This window comes from Gigantopelta aegis, chromosome 12 (assembly GCF_016097555.1).
Source record: "Gigantopelta aegis isolate Gae_Host chromosome 12, Gae_host_genome, whole genome shotgun sequence".
NCBI lineage: Eukaryota > Metazoa > Mollusca > Gastropoda > Neomphalida > Peltospiridae > Gigantopelta > Gigantopelta aegis.
This window is the reverse complement of record NC_054710.1, coordinates 4,364,251-4,383,632: the sequence shown is the minus strand read 5'-3', so window position 1 is coordinate 4,383,632 and position 19,382 is coordinate 4,364,251. Positions and strand designations below refer to the sequence as shown.

The 19,382-nt window shown below is 38.7% G+C and overlaps 1 protein-coding gene across 1 annotated transcript; it reads left to right on the top strand.

The window, feature by feature from the left end:
- Nucleotides 1–1,835: 1,835 nt before the first annotated feature.
- On the top strand, nucleotides 1,836–3,064 carry LOC121386586 (chondroitin sulfate synthase 1-like). Its single transcript, XM_041517536.1, has 2 exons — nucleotides 1,836–1,960; nucleotides 2,642–3,064. The coding sequence occupies exon 2, from the start codon at nucleotides 2,654–2,656 to the stop codon at nucleotides 3,062–3,064; it is 411 nt and encodes a 136-aa protein (XP_041373470.1). The 5' UTR covers nucleotides 1,836–1,960; nucleotides 2,642–2,653.
- The last annotated feature ends 16,318 nt before the right edge of the window (nucleotides 3,065–19,382 follow it).

The following is a 19,382-nucleotide window of genomic DNA, read 5'->3' as shown; positions in this document are numbered from 1 at the left end:
TATCTGTCCGTCTCTTCTGTCGGTCTGACAAGATGTAGCCCATGTCTGTCGGTCAAAGCGTTTTCATGCTTGTCTGTGCATGCTAATCCGTCTCTCGGGACAAGATGTAGCCCAGTAGGATCGCTATCGCCGCTCTAGGATCTATCCCCGTCAGGGAGCTTATTTCACGCTGTAGCCAGTGCACCATGATTGGAATATCAAAGGCAGTGGGATGGTGCATATGAAAGATACATTGATACTAATGGAACAAAGTAGCGGGTTTCCTCTCTTAGACTATATGTCAAAGTTATTAAATTATCAAATGTTTGACATGAAATAGCCAATGATTAATAAATCAACGTAGTCTAGTGGTGTCGTTAAACAAAATAAACTTGTTTTCAATGCAGTGAATGTGGTTATATGTGCATAAAATAACTTTCTGTATGTCTGTCTGTGTCTGTCTGTCTGTGTGTCGGTCTATATGCGTAATTCTCTCTGTCTATCTGTGTCTGTCTGTGTGTATGTCTGCGTATGCCTGTCTGTCTGTATTTCAGACTTAGTATTCGCGTAAATGGTTGTATGCCTATCTGTGTGTGTGTGTCTGTGCGTGTGTCCGTGTGTTTGTATGTGTGTCCGTGTGTTTGTATGTGTGTGTATGTGTGTGTGTGTCTGTGTGACTGTACGTATGTGCGTGTATGCCTGTGTACGTGTCTATATATGCGTGTGTATGTGTGTATATGTGTGTGTATATGCGTGTGTGTCTGTGTGTGTGTGTATGTGTGTATGGGTGTGTATGTGTGTGTCTGTCTGTGTGCGTGTGTGTCTTTATGTGCGTGTATGTGTGTGTGTGTGTGTGTGTATGTGTGTGTGTATGTGTGTGTGTGTGTGTGTGTATGTGTGTCTGGGTGTGTATGTGTGTGTGTGTATGTGTGTGTGTGTGTGTGTGTGTGTGTGTGTGGTATGTGTGTGTGGGTGTGTATGTGTGTGTGTGTGTGTATGTGTGTGTGTGTGTGTGTGTGTGTGGTGTGTGTGTGTGTGTGTGTGTGTGTGTGTGTGTGTGTGTGTGTGTGTGTATGTGTGTGTGTGTGTGTGTGTGTGTGTGTGTGTGTGTGTGTGTGTGTGTGTGTGTGTGTGTGTGTGTGTGTGTGTCTGACTGACTGACTGACTGACTGCTACTTTGTGCAATGCCCTAGTCATAGTGTCCAATGCCCTGGAATTAATTTAGCATGGTCATCATACTAGAATGTTAAAGTTTGTTTTGTTTAACGATACCACTAGAACATGTTTATTTATTAGTCATCGGCTATTGGATGTTAAACATTTGGTAATTTTGACGTATAGTTTTAGAGAGGAATCTTTTATATTCACCATGCTACAGACATGATAGCACATACCATGACCTTTGATAGTACAGTCGTGGTGCACTTGCTGGAACAGAGTATCACGGCCAACTGGCCAAACTTTATTTTGCATGTGAGTAATTGGTCATAATGATGTGATGTGATGTGATGTGATATATGATGTGATATGATATGATATCTATAATAATAATAATAATAATAATAATAATAATAATAATAATAATAGTAATAGTAATAATAATAATAATAATAATAACAACAATTTTATTAATACAGTAAATCTTTGCTATTGCGACGGTCGGCGGGATTGATTAAAAAATGTGTGTTAATAGTGGGGTAGTCCTAATAACGAATTATCAAAATATTGTAAATACTGATTGTGAATTGTACGTCCCACCCTCCAGTCTGGTTGTCTTCAGCAATGTCTAAATGTAGAAGTAGTAATTTTATTGTGGTTTTTCGTTGTTTTTGTCGTTGTTGTTGTCGTTGTTGCTGCTGCTGTTTTGGTTTGCCTAATACAAATAGCTGGAGAATCAACACTGCCGGGATGACTCTAAACAACCACTCAGTTCTTGTTTTATATATCTTCAAGATGGATCCTGCACATCGGTGTGAGCAATGTAGGTGTTTTTTGGAGTGCAGTCATCTTAAGCAGACGAGACAAATATATATTTGGTAGGATAAATGTAATGAAACCATGTCGCTTCCATCCTGAACTTGAGTTTACGTTTCTCAAATACACTGGATTGTATTGTCCATTTTAATCTGACATATGCAGTTCTTTACACTGTGCTTTAATTAAACGTTTGAATTTGTTTTGCATTTATTTGTATTGTCACTTCATTATACGCATGTTACCTTAGTTTGATACCCATTAACCGACGTATTTGTTCGTTCATTCATCCATCCATGCATCCATTCATTCATTCATTCATTCATGCATCCATCCATCTATCATGCATTCATTCATCCATTTATTCACCCATCCATCCATCCATCCATCCATCCATTCATTCATTCATCAATCCATCCACCCATCCATGCATCAATGCGTCCATGCATCCATTTATCCATTCATTCCTTCATCGATCCATCCATGCATTCATTCATTCATTCATTTATATATTCATTCCTTCATTCATCCATCCATCCATTCAGCCATTCAATCATCCATCCACCCGTCCAACCATTCATCCATTCATGGATCCATCCATCCATCCATCCATCCATTCATTCATCCATTCATCCATTCATTCATCCATTCACTCATCCATCCATCCATCCATTCATTGTTGTTTCAGTGTGTTGGAGTTATGAGAAGACGTCGACGAATAGAGACCATGTTTAGAGATTTAATCCTGAGTGTCTTAGTCGGCTTTGTCACGGGTTTCATCACAACTCAAACCCTCATGTTGTTCCTATGGAAACACCACGCCCTCGCATGCAAATTAGCTTACTCCAGACACCACCACCAGCCACACGACATGATTGGTCGCCTTCGCGGCCTCCATTCAGAAACGACCAATAAGAAGCTGCTATTTGTGGGCGTCATGACAACGAGAAAGAATCTGGAAACGAAAGCCAAGGCTATTTTCGACACGTGGGGACAGCACGTGCCGGGGAGACTGGTGTTTTTCGTGGGAACTGGAGACAGAGTTGCGTCCCCTCTCCCCGTGATCGAGCTGAGCGACGTCGCCGATGTTGGCTACCCTTCGCGGTGTTGAAGCACATGCAACAGAACCACGGCAACTACTACGAGTGACGACGACATCTACGTCCAGACCGACCTACTGGAAACCTTCTTCGGCTCCATCAACAGCTCCGACGACGTCTACATGGGACATCCGGGGACCGGCACCCCGGACGAGGTCGGTCGGCTGGGACTGGAGACGAATCGTCCGTATTGCATGGGCGGACCGGGAGTTGTCTTCTCCGGAAACACTCTCCGGAAGCTGTCGGGACATCTGTGGGCGTGTCTGAACGATACCGTGACGTCACATGAGGATTCCGAGCTGGGACCGTGTGCGCGCCGCCATGTTGGGTTGTCGTGTACGTCATCAAAACAGGTAGGTGTTAAGACCCCATGTTTCATCAATAACTAAAGGGCCTGTTCTGAGTTTTCAGCTATTGTAAGATATTTCGACTATTACTTATAAAATTACATCTAAAGTATACATTTTCTTCTTTTGTATTTTAGTGTCCGTATTAACAAGGTGTTTGTTGTTTTCCTAAAGTTTGTAGTAGCCATAACTGGATTTTACCTCCCAAATAATTTCGTATATATATATATATATATATATATATTAGGAAGTAAAACAAAATCTGAGCTACTACAATCATTAGACCAACAAAAACAAGTACATACAGAGATTGGTATTGATATATATATATATATATATATATATATATATTGTTGTGAAAGTTTTGTTATTTGAAAATATGTTACCATGGTTGCAAAATCAGGATGCTACGCGGTGAGGTTAAAACAGTTAAAATACACTATTTCCACTGAAAAGGAAGGAATGTTTTATTTAACGACGCACTCAACGCGTTTTATTTACGGTGATATGGCGTCAGACATATGGTTAAGGACAACACAGATATACAGAGATGAAATCCACTGTCGCCACTTCATGGCCTACTAGTTTCTATTAGCAGCAAGGGATCTTGTATATGCACCATCCCAGAGACATGATACCACGGCCATTGTTACACCAGTTGTGGAGCACTGATTGGAACGAAATATTTCAAGTGAGAGTGAAAATGCTCATAGAGACTGAATGCAGCGAGTGTATGCGGTCCGGCTAAAAAAAAAACGATAAAATAAAATAGAATATTAATTCCAATGAGAGCGTCTAGACTGGATGCATGTGATGTGTAAGTCTGCAAACGCAATAGGTCAGCCAGAACGCAGTTGGGTGTATATGCCCTGAACGCAAACGCACCAGGGAATTGATATGCGGCTGCTTTGTGTCTAAGAAAGATAATGACAAGTAATGAGAGAGAGAGAGAGAGAGAGAGAGAGAGAGAGAGAGAGAGAGAGAGAGAGAGAGAGAGAGAGAGAGAAACAGACAGACAGACAGACAGAGAGATAGATAGAGGGGGAAGGAGGGGGGAGAGAGAAACAGACAGTGACAGAGACAGAGGGACAGACAGGAGAGAGAGCAGAATATAGATATATATATATATTATATATATATATATATAGAGAGAGAGAGAGAGAGAGAGAGAGAGAGAGAGAGAGAGAGAGAGAGAGAGAGAGACAAATTAAAGAGCGAGACAGATAAAGGGGTGGCAGAGTGACAGAAGCAGAGAGTGAGAGAGAGAGAGAGAGAGAGAGAGAGAGAGAGAGAGAGAGAGAGAGACAGAGTCTGCCCCCAGAATAATACATACGATATCTATATATTAGACAGCTCCTCCTATGCATTCTCTTTTGTTTAGGTTTTTATTTTCCTTTCTTTGTTTTCCCTTTTCAGTTCTGCGATCTGTTTTACCAAAACTACCAGGACAAGACTGGGGCTTGGACAACAGGTTTGAACCGCCATCTTTCAGACTCTCTGACTTTCCACCCCATAAAAGAAACTCAATACCTGTACAACCTGAGAATACACCTGGACGGTCGCCGACTGAGGGAGACACAGTTAAATCACGAACATTTCAAATCGACCATCAGAACCCTGGAAATTAGCATCCAGGCTGTGGCTGCGGTGCATGTTGAAGACTCCCCAAACAACTGCTCCTCTGTTCCGTGTGACCTAGATTTCGGCCAGCCCTGGGAGTGTATACACGCGTATCACGTTCAGTCCTTGGATCATCCGAGTGTCAAAGAACCTGTTCTACACAGGGGAAGGATTATCAGCTTGGCTAACGCAAAACATGCGCTGTACTCCTACCTCAAACGTGCGCAGATCAAACAGTGTCTGCGAGTGGCTAAGGTCGCGTACCAGAGACTGTCAGCTGACAGGGGGCTCGAGCACGTGATTATAATTTATGACGCCCAATTAAGACATTACGCGTTTAGGACAGTGGAAACGTTTGGTCCAGTTCAAATTCGCGAAGAGCCGCTAATCAAACATTTTAATCCCAACTTCAGTATTTAGCAATTAAAAAAAATCATAAAATAGAAATACAATTTTGATACTACAGACCCGTGGGATGCGTGGGTGTGTGAGTGGGTGGTTGGGGGGGGGGGGGATGTTAGCACAATCAGGGTTTTTTTTTTTCAAGGTTTATATAGTGTTTCAACCTCACAGTAGGATACAGTGCCACTAGCGCCCCCCCCCCCCCCCCCATTTTGTAGTTGACCGGTATAACACACATTTTATAAAAAGGCGAAAGGAATTTACATATCAAGACTTGATAGCGCAGTGTACAGGTGGTTATAAGTTTATATGGGCGTCGAGCAATCGGGTCTTTTATATGCACCACCCTACAGACAGGACAACACATACCACGGCCTTTGATATACCTGTCGTGGTGCACTGACTGAAAAAAAAAGAAGCCCTATTTGCCCGCCGACGGTGATTGATCCAAGACTGACCGCGCATCGGGAGAGTGTTTTACCACTGGTCTAGGTCCCACCCCTGTTGAAGAACAGTAATTCCATTTCATTTCATTTCAACTTATTTTCGTGCTTATTTCCAATTAAGGTTCAAGCACACTGTCCCGGCCACACACCTCAGCTATCTGGGCTGTCTGTCCAGGACAGTGGGTTAGTGGTTAGTGGTTAGTGAGAAAGAAAAGGGTGTAGTGGCCTTACACCTACCCATTGAGTCATCAAAACTCGCTCTGGGTAAGAGCCGGTACCAGGCTTCAAAACCTGTACCTGCCAGTCTTTTGCCCGATGACTTAACCACGACACCACGTTGCCTGTGTACCTCCATTAAAGGAACTGTCCCGAGGTTTCTGTCATTGTAAGATTATTCTGTCATTGTAAGATGTTTCTGACTAACGGAGAATTTTTGGGCCACTAAAAGTACATATTGAATACAGTCTCTTGTTTAGAATGCCAGTGTCTCTGTTCGCAATGTATTTGCGCTCGTGTGTTAATGAGACGGACCCTAGTTTTTAAACACTAAGGCATATTTTTCACGTAAACCCTATAGTTTCAAACCGTAAGAGATGGACACTAAGTTTGATTAATTTACAAACCTGTAACAAATTTGGATACAACGGAGTGAAACAAGAGTCTGTGACGTTGAAATGTCCTTAAAAATAAACTAAAACGCGACTCCTATGACCGTTACTTCTCAAACGCACGTGCATTTTTAAACATATGAAAAATGCATTTTATGGTATTAGAAACACCAGGATGGCAAAAAACGCTTCAGCTGTACGGAAATGGATAACCCAAACAAAACAATATAAGCAATGCTTGATTTCAGAAATCATAAACGGCTCCCAGTTGTGAGAAATATGCCTGAGTGTTTAAAAACTAGGGTATGCCCCTTTAATGTTTGTAGCAGTTACTTTACTGTATACTTGGTAATACAAGGCCGTAGCTAGGATTTTTTTTTTTTTTGGAAATAAACTCTAGCAACGAACGAAAATGGAAGGCGCAAGACACTAGTGGGTCCGGGTGCATGCCACCTCCAGGACATTTTGACATCTAGAAACTCTGAAATACCATTGTGTAATCATTTCAGGAAGATTACTACTTAAAACTGAGAAGAGGATTTTCTTTAAGTTTCTGTTTTACCGGATTTAGGTCTGGGTTTTTTTTTTTTTTTTTTTTTTTGGGGGGGGGGGGGGGGGGGTTTGGGGGGAGACAACTTTGTCCAACCCCCACCCCCTCCGCTAGCTACGGATCTGAATATATAAATGTTCGTACAAATAAAACACAAATTGGAATATAAAATCCAGTTTGTTCATCATAACCCCCACCACCCTCAAAAATCCGTCACGTATGAGGCGAACATGTTATAATATCAGCGTTAAAGGGACATACACTAGTGTTTAAACACTAAGACATATTCTTTACTATTAGAACCGTTTTCTGATAACTGAAATTAGACATTATTTAAATCTTATTGATTAGATTATTCATTTTCGTACATTCCAAGTGTGTTTGGGCATCCTGGTGTTTTTAATAGCACAAAATGCACAAAATAGCACAAAATGCATTTCTCATATTTTTAAAAACGCACGTGCGTCTGAGAAGTAACAGTCATGGAGTCGACTTTTAGTCCGTTTTCAGAGGGTATTTCACCATTTCAAAGTCACATATTCATGTTTCACTCAGTTGTAATTTTCTCCAAATGTGTTTCAGGTTTGTAGATTAACTAAACTTAGTGCTAATTTTCACGGGTTGAAACTAGGGTATGTCCCTTTAATCTCAGGGTGGCCCCTATAAGCAGTAATAACAGTTAATTGCACGCTTGAATTATGTTACTTTTTTTTTTAAGTCAAAGAACAGTTGACACAATGAGCAAAAGACACGGTAACCCATAACTGTACATTTTGTTTTCCATTTGTTAATGACAACGTGTCTATATTCAATGAAGGTAGTCTTCCACCCAGCAAGACGTACTCTGTGAATATATAGATGTATTTATATTTAGGTTATTATTAATGCTGATAAGATGTAAATCTTAAGGCAATAAAGAAATTGAACTTGAACATTTAATTTCACGCTTGAATTACGCTACGGGTTTTTTTTCAGTCAAAGAACAGTTGACACAATGAGCAAAAGACACGGTAACCCACAACTGTACATTTTGTTTTCCTTCTGTTACTAACAACGTGTCTGCATACAATGGAGGAGGTCTTCCACCCAGCAAGACGTACTCTGTGAATACCCAGAGAACGTACAACTTAATAACAGCGCACAGGATACACTAATTTTATCACACTCTTGATCATGCATATAATTCAACCTTTTGAGGGTTTGTGGATATTTTTGTTACGTGAATAAACCCTGCACTTGGTTTATTAATGTGAAAATCTTTAGTGTCTTAGGATTAAGCTTTATTCGGGTGGTTACACAAATAGAGAGAGATAGAGAAAAAGCACAACAAAACAAAAACATACATACATACATACATACATACATACATACAAACATACATACGTACATACATACATACATACAGCCAACCTCGATATACATACAATATATAGATATTCATACATCAATACATACTACCCAGTGTCAGGTCTGCCCACTGTTTCGTGCACGTAAGCGGAATCGACCGCGTAGATTGTAGGCCCCATGCATATGGTTGAGTTAAAGAACTTCCTTTTTTTATGGAAGCTTCGATAGCTCAGAGCGTATCGTGGTTAGTCTTGCAATTTGCGGGCGATTCGGTGCCACAGGTTCGAGTCCCAACAACGGCATGGGACAATTTGTGAGGCCAGAACGGATTTAATTATCCCCTGCGCCAGTGAGTTAATATCTATGTATGTAACAGTCAACCTCGACATACATACAATATATAGATATTCATACATCAATACATACATACATACATACATACATAATACATACGAAACAAAACAAAGAAAACATATCATTTCGTTGGTTAACTAAATTCGTGGAAGGAAAACGGGTAATCATAAAATCGCATTATATGTATACAGGTTTTATATTTGTGTTGTGTTCTTAAATTCGCTGACCGTACCAATCCACAAGTTTTTACACACTAATTAAACGACCACGAAAACAAACTGTGATTTTACAGTATCTGGTTCTCACACTATATGACATAATTAAATTGGCGCCTTGAGTTGCAAGGTTAATGCATGCTTGTGTTTATGTATTTAGGCTGTGTTTGTAAATACGCACTGGCCGATTTTTTTTTTTTCCATGCTAGTAATAACTGACCATCCAAAGAAAAAAAAAAGAGAGATAATCTTTTTTTTAAATAAGAAACCACCCTTTAAAAAAAACCAACAACATCCCCCGAAAAAAATATCTGAGAGAAAAACCCCAATTACAAAACCCACAAAAAAGCACGAAATGAAAAATGAGGTGCCTGTGTCGCAGGATCGAACCACCTCGGTGGAGCCATTCGGCGGATTGGTTTATTTTGTCTCCTTCCAACCAGTACACCATAACTAGTGAAAGGTTGTGGTGTGTGCGTTCCTGTCTGTGGAAAAATGCATATACAAAATCCCTTGCTGCATTAGGAAAAATGTAGCTGGTTTAATGACTACAGTCGGAATTACCAAATGTGTGACATTCAATAGCCGATCATTAATTGTTTGCTCTAGTGGTGTTGTTAAACAAAACGAACTTTAATTTTTTAATATGATTATTTACATCGGAATCATTTTACAATGGCTACACACTCGGGATAGTCCTCTTAATACAATCCGGTTTAGGAAATAGTTCTCATTTATAAACAACAACAACAACATTCTGAGTTGCCCTTTGAACTATTGCTTTGGTGGTTACAAGTAGGCTGACCAGTGTGGTACTTAAATAACCCATTGAAGTCTGAAGTTGTTATGTTTAGAACCAACTGAGAACAGCTGTGTAAGAGGTATGCTGCCGTTTGTATGACAGCAGCATGAGGCGGTGCTCTGGTATTAGGATGGCTAATTGAACAGTAACGTTCGTGGTCGGCTCAAGTTGAATTTTTACAAAGTTCTTGTCAAGGGAGGGTACTCCCTGAAACTAGTATCTACGTGACCCTCTCGATAGATCGGCTTCGGTGGTGTTGTGATTAAGCCATTGTACTACAGGCTGGTAGGTACAGGGTTCGCAGGTTGGTACCGGGTAGCTCCCATCCACAGCGAGTTTTACCGACTCAATGGGTAGGTGTAATACCACCACAGCCTCTTCTCTCTCACTGGCGACTAACCAACTAACAACTAACTCACTGTTAGGGACAGACAGCCCAGATAGCTGAGGTGTGTGCCCAGGACAGCGTTCTTGAACCTTGATTGGATATCAGGACGAACATATGTTGAAATGAAATGACCCTCTCGACATTGTTTTATTATTCACAGAATATATTCTGACATAGAAATTGTATTGCACTACATGGGGTAATTAATGGTGGTGTGTAACCTTTACTGACCATACTTTTAATTAATGTAAATTAATCTCGAAATTAGGAATAGAATAGATTTGTTTAATGTCAACCAGCACGAAAAATAGATCGGCCATTTGGGAGTCAAACTACGAAAAATCCAAAAATGAAGTTATGAACAACATAAAATGGATATTAATAATATGTTAAAATACTATATATACTTTTTTTTTCACTTTATATTTTGTATTCTTGGCGGCAACCGGAGGGGACTGTATGTTTCATATCCGTCCTTCTTTCTGTCTGTCTGTATTTTTATTTGCTTGTTTGTCCGTCTGTCTGTCCCATATATAGTTTTCAGTATTTTTTGAAACAATGCTACGCGATATTGAGCTGACATTTTGTGTATAACTTTATGCTACTCTCACATATAAAGTGTTACTTCCATGGCGATTTACCCATTGTTTATAGACATATGACCCGTGAACGAAAATTTGATTTCTGGACCTTTTTGTTTTTTGCAATACCTAAAGATATGGAAATGAAATTTTCTATATATTATCTTACAGATAAAGTTTGATTTCCATTGCGATTTACCCATTCTTCATAGAGTTATGGCCCATGACCTTAGAAGATACAGGACTCTCAGAATGCATATTGTCACAGGACATATCATTATCTCTCAGAGTCTGGTGTTATAACACGCGCGCGTGTGTGTGTGTGTGTGTGTGTGTGTGTGTGTGCGCGTGCGCGTTTGTGTGGGTTTGTGTGTGTGTGCGTGTTTGTGCGAGTGTGTGTGTACGTGCGTACGTACGCGCACGTGTGTACGTGCGTACGCGCGCGTGTGTGCATGGTAGCGACCAGTCTAGATATATGTTCTTAAAGGACATCAACACAGAGTTTTGAGACAGCCCGAGCTCTTTCTTTAATGGCTAGAAGGAGGCCCTCTTGTGTGTCTGTGTGTGTGTGTGTGTGTGTGTGTGTGTGTGTGTGTGTTAGCGCGACCATACTAGATACATGTACTAAAGGACATCAACATAGAGTTTTGAGACAGCCAGAGCTCTTTCTTTAACGGTTAGAAGGAGGCCCTCTTGTGTGTGTGTGTTAGCGACCATACTAGATACATGTTCTAAAGGACATCAACATAGAGTTTTGAGACAGCCCGAGCTCTTTCTTTAACGGTTATGAGGTCCTCTTGTGTGTGTGTGTGTGTGTGTGTGTGTGTGTGTGTGTGTGTGTGTTAGCGACCATACTAGATACATGTTCTAAAGGACATCAACATAGAGTTTTGAGACAGCCCGAGCTCTTTCTTTAACGGCTAGAAGGAGGCCCTCTTGTGTGTGTGTTAGCGACCATACTAGATACATGTTCTAAAGGACATCAACATAGAGTTTTGAGACAGCCCGAGCTCTTTCTATAACGGTTAGAAGGAGGCCCTCTTGTGTAGAAGGTGAGACAGGTAGGTGATGGTGTGGACAGCTCAGATAAAACCGACAGATTATATTATACTATGACATTAAGTTGAAAAATGGTACAAGCCACAAGAGTGTCAAAATATAATGAAAGTGATAGATGTTGCAACAACGAAGACAGATATATAGGTAGATAGGCAGATATTTTACTGAAGTGTCACCCCATATACACACAGTAAAATACGTAAGAAACATTTTTTTATTGATTTTTAAATAATATAAAGGGCAGTCATTATGGAGTTATAAAAGATTAAAAATCACATTATGAATAGTAAAACATAAAGGTAGTACTAAAGAAAATAACTTCCGGCTGGGTGAAAGTTGGAGGAAAACCTAACGTTTGACGGAGAAGTTCACACCACGCGTTCTGTGATTGGTGATAAATGTGAATATGTTGCTTGTTAAAAAAAAATGTATGGTATTTTATTTCATCTGGTACCGCTGTCTCAAGTAGCCTTGCGCTTGAATCATGTATGGGGTACCTGTAAAAAAAAGTACTCAAATTGTGTGTGGAACTAGGGTAGTCATAGACGCTATCCGTTATCACTGAAATGAGCAGCTTCGCACCCACATTTTTCTGATTCACTTTGAGGGTGAAGGGTGGTAGTATTTATATCCGTGGTGTTTATATGGATTGATGTGCTGCAGCTAGGAGTCTTAGCGGCATATGTTACTATTGTCGTCTACGGGATTTGGTTTGCTAGTATACACCCTATAGGGATATAATACGCCATATACATGCATACACAACACAATACATAAGAAACATTCTTATTATACAGTATAAAGGTTACTTATCATGGTTTAATTGGATAACATTCTCACATGAACTTCTAGCAGACGTCCTGAATGGCCACCGATGCAATACTGGAACCACCCATCTGTGAAATAGTGGCTTCTCCGTGATAACAAGTAACGACAAATGTCTCCGTGCGCCATTATTTATCTAGGTCGGTCATTGCTCTTCTTTCAAGATCATTGTGCGCAATATCCTTTGAACGTTTCTTCAGCACGCTTCTCAGTGATAATTTTTATTTTTTAAATTTACTCCATACATCATTATATATAGGGGCGGGACGTAACCCTGTGGTAAAGCACTCACCTGGTGCGCGGTCGGTCTGGGCTCGATCTCCGTCGGTGGGCCCATTGGGCTATTTCTCGTCACAGCCAGTGCACGACGACTAGTGTATCAAAGGCAGTGGTATGTGATATCCTGTCTGTGGGATGGTGCATATACAATATCCCTTGCTACTAATAGAAAAATGTAGCGGGTTTTCTCCCTATGACTGTGTTAAAACGACCAAATGTTTGACATCCAGTAGCCAATGATTAGTAAATCAATGTGCTCTAGTTGTGTCATTAAACAAAACATATTTTCATCCTTTATCTATCTCAATATTTTTCTTCTTTTATAAAGAACGTTTTGTACAATATCCTTTGAATGGTTTTTTATTATTCTGGGCTTTTTTTTTTTTTAAAAAGGTCATTTGGGGGAGATCATTGCCCCGTTCCCCACCCTCCTCGATAGACCACTGTATATTATTATTAACTGTTATGGTGACTAATGTTTCTATTTGCAATCTTCATATTCATACACCTATCTTTGTTTATGGATTTCGGTGGTCATTTTCTTTTTTTATAAACATATTTTCCGATGGCGCTAACTCGACTCTAATGTTCAACATGTTTGACATCCAATAGCCGATGATTAAGAAACCAATGTGCTCTAGTGGTGTTACAAACAAAACACGGTGAAAATAAAGACACGAAGAACAAAATCATTGTTAACATTCTTACTATATTCAGCGAATACCTTTAAACCCCGCATGGACGCACAGCATACAAGTATTGAGCACAATGCAGCCTATTTCAACAACGGAAAATAAGTATTGAAAGAAAAAGAAAAGATGATGTACTATTTTGTTCTGACATAAATGTACCTATTCCCATAGCTCTTTTTATCCGAATATTTCTATAATTTTGGTCCGAATTTAAGGATTTTCTCTAAGACTGGGGTGGGGTGGGGGTGGGGGAGGGGCTGCAGTTGCATCTGCCCCTCTGTCGCGTACGCAGGTGATTAGCTCAGTCAACATGATAAACAATTAAAGTTATAATCTCTAGTATATTTTAATGTTTAATATCCAAAGCCATAGTCCCTCATATATTTCCAATATAATACATTTACATTTTAGCATATTTTTAATATTTAAAATTAGGAACTCTTGTTTTTTAATATTTAAAAGGACATCCTTGAGTTTGCTGCAATTTTTAAGATGTTGTCGACCAACAGAGACTTTTGAACGATTGTAATTACATATCAAATATATTTTTTCTGCGTAAAATATTAATGGCTGTATAGTAAATGTTTTTCTGATCGTTCTACTATTTGTACTAGGTTAAATTTCATTTTGTTTCCTAAAATAAATCTTGAATTGAAATACTAAATACAGATATTCTGATATTCTAAACAAGAAAACATATTTAATATGTAAGTTTAATCGTAGAACTATTTTATTAGACGAAAACATCTTACAATACAGCAAACTCAGGAATGTCCTTTTAAAGCTATAGTCTAATATATTTCAAACATTTAAACTATTAACTCTAGTACATATTTAATACAATCTATTTAAAATTAGCTCCACTATTACATCCACTATAACAGCAGCCCGTTGGAGTTCATGTCCAGTTGACCTTCCATTCGACCAATCAAAACCTTACTTGCAAAATCATGCCAGTGATTTGAAAATAATTTGAAAACATTCGGGATTATGCCAAGAGTATACGAAATGATTCGGGCGAATTACGCAGTATGCCGGAAACTAATTTCAATATAACATTTTATATAAATTTCGTTTCAAGACGAAAAAACCCAAACCTTGATGGTATAGTCATAAAATATGTTTATACTAGTATACAGTCCAGCGTTTATTACTGCATGTTTACCCCTGTTTTTTCAATGTTGAAATATACCAACAAGTTCGCCTATTGCATAAATATCCTTGCCCGATATTTTTAGAATTTGTATGCTCACGAATAACGCTATAAAAGGCGAAGTGTAACTGGTCGATATTTAAATTGTTATTTATAGATGAAATGTCACCTGGACATGGGAGTCCACGCACTGCTGTTTGATCTACTGGTGAGACCAGTAGAGCTACTTTTAATCAGATTGATATTTAATATATAAGGCTATAATCTATAGTATATTTTTTAATTTAAAGCTATATCTTTAGAGTATATATTTAATGTCGAAAGCTATAATCTAAAGTTTAAAGGGAAAGAAAGAAATGTTTTATTTAACGACGCACTCAACACATTTTATTTACGGTTATATGGCGTCAGACTTATGGTTAAGGACCACACAGAGTTTGAGAGGAAACCCGCTGTCGCCACTACATGGGCTACTTTTCCGATTTGCGCTTCCCACAGGCAGGATAGCACAAACCATGGCCTTTGTTGAACCAGTTATGGATCACTGGTCGGTGCAAGTGGCTTACATCTACCCATTGAGCCTTGCGGAGCACTCACTCAGGGTTTGGAGTCGGTATCTCGATTAAAAATCCCATGCCTCGACTGGGATCTGAACCCAGCACCTACCAGCCTGTAGACCGATGGCCTGCCACGACGCAACCGAGGCCGGTAAGTTTAAAGGGAGACACCCTAATTTAGGCCCATGAAAATGCACACTAAATTTAGTTAATCTACAAACCTGTAACGCATTTGGATAAAGTTACAATTGGGAGGAAACACGAGTCTGTGACTTTGAAATGGTGAAAAACTCTTTTAGAAATAGACTCAGTAACTGTTACTTCTCAGAAGCACGTGAGGTTTTAAAAAATATGAGAAATGCATTTTGTGATATTAAAAAACACCAAGATGACTAAAAACACTTCGAGTGCACGGAAATTAATAATCTAAATAATGAAATCTAAGTAAAGTATGATTTCAGTTATCACAAACGGCTCTAATAGTGAAACAAATATTCCTTAGTGTTAAAAAAGTAGGGTATGTCCTTTTAATTTTAATATTTAAAGTGATAATTTCTATTATAGTTTTAATAATTAAGCTGTAACATCTAGTATCTGTCTTGCCTCCCCCGTCCCCCGTCCTCTCGTCGCATTACCCATCAAGTAGTCGTTAATCTGAGCGCACCTGTCGTAAGTGTAAGTCGGGAGTTGGGAAAATGACAACGCCACCATCGAGTTGGCCAACTTTCTGCTGGCAGTTGGTAGTTTGAGCCTAGCATTAAATAACGCCAACTCATGTCTGCGAAAATAAAGAAATGTGTCAAGGTTTGTTCTTTGGTTCAGTGTATATTGTATGTATTTACCGCATGAACGCATATAATACACAAATTGACGACATAGTCCTTTTAAAAGGGGAAATATGTTTTGAAATAAAAAAGGTGTTCAGGCGTTGTTGTTACCACCGAAGTGCCTTACTATTTCACTGGTGCGTAAAGGCGAAGCGATACGGATTTGTAACGAGTTTTCAATAGTTGGAGTTATAAACGCTAGTGTATTTTAAATTCTGAAAGGTATAATCTCTAGTGCATTTCCAATATTTAAGCTATAAACTCTAAGACATTTGTAAAGGTTACGCAATAAACTCGAGTATATTTGTTAATGTTTAAGGCTATAATAGCAATGCTATACATTCTAACACATTTTAATAGTTAAGCAATAAACTCGAGTATATTTGTTAATGTTTAAAGGTTAAGCAATAAACTCGAATATGCTTGTTAATGTTTAAAGCTATAATAGCAATGCTATCAATTCTAACACATTTTAATAGTTAAGCTATAAACTCGAGTATAGTTGTTAATATTTAAAGATAATAATAGCACTGTTATTAAAGGGACATTCCTTAGTTTGCTGCAGTGTTTAAGATGTTATCGACTAACAGATACGTTTTAACGATTGTAATTACATATCAAACAAATTTGTTGACATAAAATATTAGTGGCTGTATATTAAACGTGTTTCTGTTCGTTCTAATATTTGTACTAGGTTAAATTTAATTTTATTTCCTAAAATAAAAACGTTCGTACGTAGGAAATTATTTGAAGATAAAATCCAGTTTGGGCTTCTTACACATATTAAGACTATCAGATACACATTGAATATACAGACACTGATATTCTAAACAAAAAAACATATTTAATATGTAAGTTTAATCGTAGAAATAGTTTATTAATTGGAAACATCTTACAATGCAGCAAACTCAGGAATGTCCCTTTAAGGAAAGCATAGCTTCTACCATTATGACTTTGATGACATTTACTTCATAATTGTAAACAATTAAAACTGCCACAGTGCATAACTTAAGTCACATTTAGAATATCTGTGTAGAAATTCAAAATTACACCCTTGGATAGTTTTAATGCTAAAGTTATTAAGGAAACCCAAATAACACGTGCTTTTCATCACTGCAAACCAAATGGATTACACTCCTGAACTATCCCACTTGTCTGGTAACACCAATGACATATTGAGCTTGTTCATGGAGTAAGATATGTCTACACGTGCAGGCAGATTACAGTGCTGAGTTGCGAGATATGATTTTATGTTTGTTTGTTCAAAAGTTAACAATAAAGGTGTATAGTGTTTAATTGTTTCATCTTGAATTGCGTTTTGAAAAGTGATGTTTTCTCTAGAATGACCCATGCGGGATTTAGCTCATTCAGTTCAGCGCTCGCCTGAGGTGCTTATGTCTCAGGATCGAACCACCTCGGTGGATCAATTACAAAACTGAAGCTCAGTTAATCTTGGAAGATAGCAGTAGCAAAATAATTGCATTCAAGGCTTTGAAAAGGATATTTGTTAATTCCATCACTTCCACAGCCTTGGAAAAAGGACGTTAGTTAGTTCCATCACTTTCACAGCCCTTGGAAAAAAGACGTTTGTTAATTCCATCACTTTCAAAGCATGAGAAAAGGACGTTTGTTAATTCCATCACTTACAAAACTTTGGAAAAAGGACGTTTGTTAATTCCATCACTTCCAAAGCCTTGGAAAAAGGACGTTTGCTAATTCCATCACTTTCAAACGTTTGAAAAAGGACGTTTGTTAATTTTATCACTTTCAAAGCCTTGGAAGAAGGATGTTTGTTAGTTCCATCATTTTCAAAGCGTCGGAAAAAGGACGTTTGTTAATTCCATCACTTTCATAGCCTTGGGAAATGGACGTTTGTTAATTCCATCAGTTTCAAATCCTTGCAAAATGGACGTTTTCAGGTTCAGAGAATTACACTAATGTTCACCCCGTCTGAAATCGTGAAGTATTAGGTATTCAAATTGATGGCGAATTTCCACGGGTTGAAACTAGCGTCTGCGACTTTAACAAAATAATTAAAGGGACATTCCCGAGTTTGCTACATTTTAAGATGTTTCCGACTAATAAAATAATTCTATGATTAAACTTACATATTAAATATATTTTCTTGTTTAGGATATCAGTGTCTGTACATTCAATGTGTTTCTGGTCGTCTTAATATTTGTAAGAAGCTCAAACTGGATTTTGTCTTCAAATAATTTCGAGCGTACGAACAAATATTTATTAGGAAATAAAATAAAATTTGACCTAGTACAAATACTAGAACGATCAAAAACACATTTATTATACAGCCACTAATACTTAATTACAGTCGTCAAAAAGTCTGTGTTAGTCGATAACATCTTAAAAATTGCGTCAAACTCAGGAATGTTCCTTTAATGAATATGATTTAAGTGCTTTGTAGCAAGATGGCCTCGTGTTACTGGAAACTGTTTACTGAAATATGTCAAAGAGATCGAGAGTTATCTGGAGTGGTCGCATGTTTGTTCCTAAAATGAAATTTCCAAGCTCTAAAGGGGGATGTAGCCCAGTGGTAAAGTGTTCCCATGATGCGCGATCAATCTCGAATCGATCTCCTTCGGTTAACCCATTGGGCTATTTCTCGTTCCCGCCAGTGCATCATGGCTGATATATCAAAGGCCGTGATATGTACTACCCATTCTACGGGATGGTGCATATAAAAGATCCCTTGCTGCTAATCGGAAAGCGTAGTCCATGAAGTGACGACAGCGGGTTTCCTCTAAAAAAATGTGTGGTCCTTAGCCATATGTCTGACGCCATATAACCGTAAATAAAATGTGTTGAGTGCGTCGTTAAATAAAATATTTCTTTCTTTCTTTACTGCAGTAGGGCATTGGCGAATACTTAATACTGGACTCGTATACACGAGGGTCAAACTCGACCCGGACCCGAGTACCCGACACTTACATTGACTGGTCAAAGGCGGTGGTATGTGCTATCCTGGTGTTCCTGTCTGTAGGAAAGTGCACATAAAATATCCCTTGTTGCCGATGGAAAAAATGTAGCGGGTTTCCTCCGATGACTACGTGTCAGATATCATATATGAGTAAACCGGCGATGCGTTAAATCAGAGAACTAATCGATTTAGCGCGTAATTGACACAAGATAGGAATACACAACACGTGATTGATATCAGATCCAGCCTCGGTGGTGTCGTGATTAAGCCATCAAGTGCAAGTTCTTTATTTGCTTTGAGTTTTACAACTTATCAGCTAAATACATAACATAAATAATACAA